Source organism: Myotis davidii, unplaced genomic scaffold (assembly GCF_000327345.1).
Source record: "Myotis davidii unplaced genomic scaffold, ASM32734v1 scaffold553, whole genome shotgun sequence".
NCBI lineage: Eukaryota > Metazoa > Chordata > Mammalia > Chiroptera > Vespertilionidae > Myotis > Myotis davidii.
The window spans coordinates 40,778-42,457 of NW_006284342.1; the positions used below are offsets into that span (position 1 = coordinate 40,778).

The following is a 1,680-nucleotide window of genomic DNA, read 5'->3' on the forward strand; positions in this document are numbered from 1 at the left end:
TAGATAGATGATAGATCGATAGGTAGATATAGATAGATAGACAGATAATAGATAGATAGATGATAGATAGATAGATAGATAGACAGATAGATAGATAGATTAGATAGGTAGATACATGATCGATAGATAAATAGATACATAGATAGATAGATGATAGATAGTTGATAGATAGATGATAGATAGATGATAGATAGATATGATAGATGGGTAGATACATGATCGATAGATAGATAGATACATAGATAGATAGATAGATGATAGATAGATAGATGATGGATAGATAATAGATAGTTGATAGATAGATAGATATAGATAGATAGATAGATAGATAGACAGATAATAGATAGATGATAGATAGTTGATAGAGATAGATAGATAATAGATATGCAGGATGTATTTTCATTGTGACAAATTGAACGTAATTAAAGCACAGTGATTAATCACAAAAACAATATGTAATTATAGATGTGTGTTCCGATGGTCTCAGGCGACCCCTGTGAAAGGGTCCGTTCGACCCCCAAAGGGGTGGCGGCCCACAGGTTGAGAACCGCTGCTCTAGGTTCTACTTTTTCCTTCCCCACAAGGGAAAAACGCATAATGTGGAATTTATGAAACTCACCTCATGCTCTTCCTCCTCGGAGCTCCATTTGATCCGAACATCAAATTTCCAGTTTACAATTTTTTTTGTCTGTCATGACTCCATGAAAATGAAATTAAGTGACTGCTGATTTTTCCCATGAAGCATAATAATAAAATCCAGAATGAACACTTTCAGAGTAGCTGAGCATAAAAGTGAGTTTTCTAGAAGAATAAATCGAACATTTCATACTCAGATATATCAGTAGGAGCGTGAAGATTCTTTCTTAAGTCACCGTTCCTTTGCCTGCATTTCTATTCATTGTAGTAATTCTGTCACATCCTTAAATACAAAGTGCTTCAAATTAGACAGTCGCTGCCGATGGAGAGGTTTTTTAAATAGATGGACAAATAGTTTTTGCATTTTTTTTTGTTTTGCTCCCGTGTAGAAGGGAACCCGGGGGCAGCTGCTGAGGGCCTGGCCTGCGAGGTTCATGACAAGGACGCCCTGACCTGCAGGTGGGCGGTGGGCCGGGCGGCCCCCAGCGATGTCCAGTATTATTTCTACTTGGAGGACACCAGGTAGGGCGGCCTTGGGCGGGGCCGGGGCCTTCTGGGCGGGGCTAGGATCTCCTGGGCGGGGCTGGGGTCTCCTGGGCGGGGCCACGGCCTCCTGGGATTGGCTAGGGTCTCCAGGGCGTGACTTGGGTCTCCTGGGGGTGGCTAGGGTCTCCTGGACGGAGCTAAGGTTTCCTGGGCGTGGCTTTGTCTCAAGGGCGTGGCTAGGGTCTTCTGGGCGTGGCTTAGGACTTCTGGGCGGGGCTAGAGACATCTGAGCATGGCTAGGGACTCCTGGGCGGGGCTAAGGACTTCTGGGCGTGGTTAAAGACTTCTGGGTGGGGCTAGGGTCTCCTGGGTGGGGCTAGAGACTTCTGGGCGGGGCTGATGGCTTCTGGGCAGGACTAGGGACATCTGGGCGGGGCTAATGGCTTCTGGGCGGGGCTAAGGACTTCTGGGCGGGGCTAAGGACTTCTGGACAGGGCTAAGGATTCTGGGCGGGGCTTAGGATTCTGGGCGGGGCTTAGGACTTCTGGGCAGGACTAG

At 46.4% G+C, this 1,680-nt stretch overlaps 1 protein-coding gene across 1 annotated transcript in view; it reads left to right on the top strand.

Annotated features, from left to right (window-relative positions):
* LOC102758217 (interleukin-3 receptor subunit alpha) overlaps positions 1-1,680 on the top strand; it is a 6,544-nt gene that overhangs the window by 1,928 nt on the left and 2,936 nt on the right. Inside the window, exon 3 of the mRNA XM_015570469.1 lies at positions 1,026-1,158. Coding sequence (XP_015425955.1) covers positions 1,026-1,158 — 133 coding nt within the window. The remainder of the gene's footprint in view (positions 1-1,025; positions 1,159-1,680) is intronic.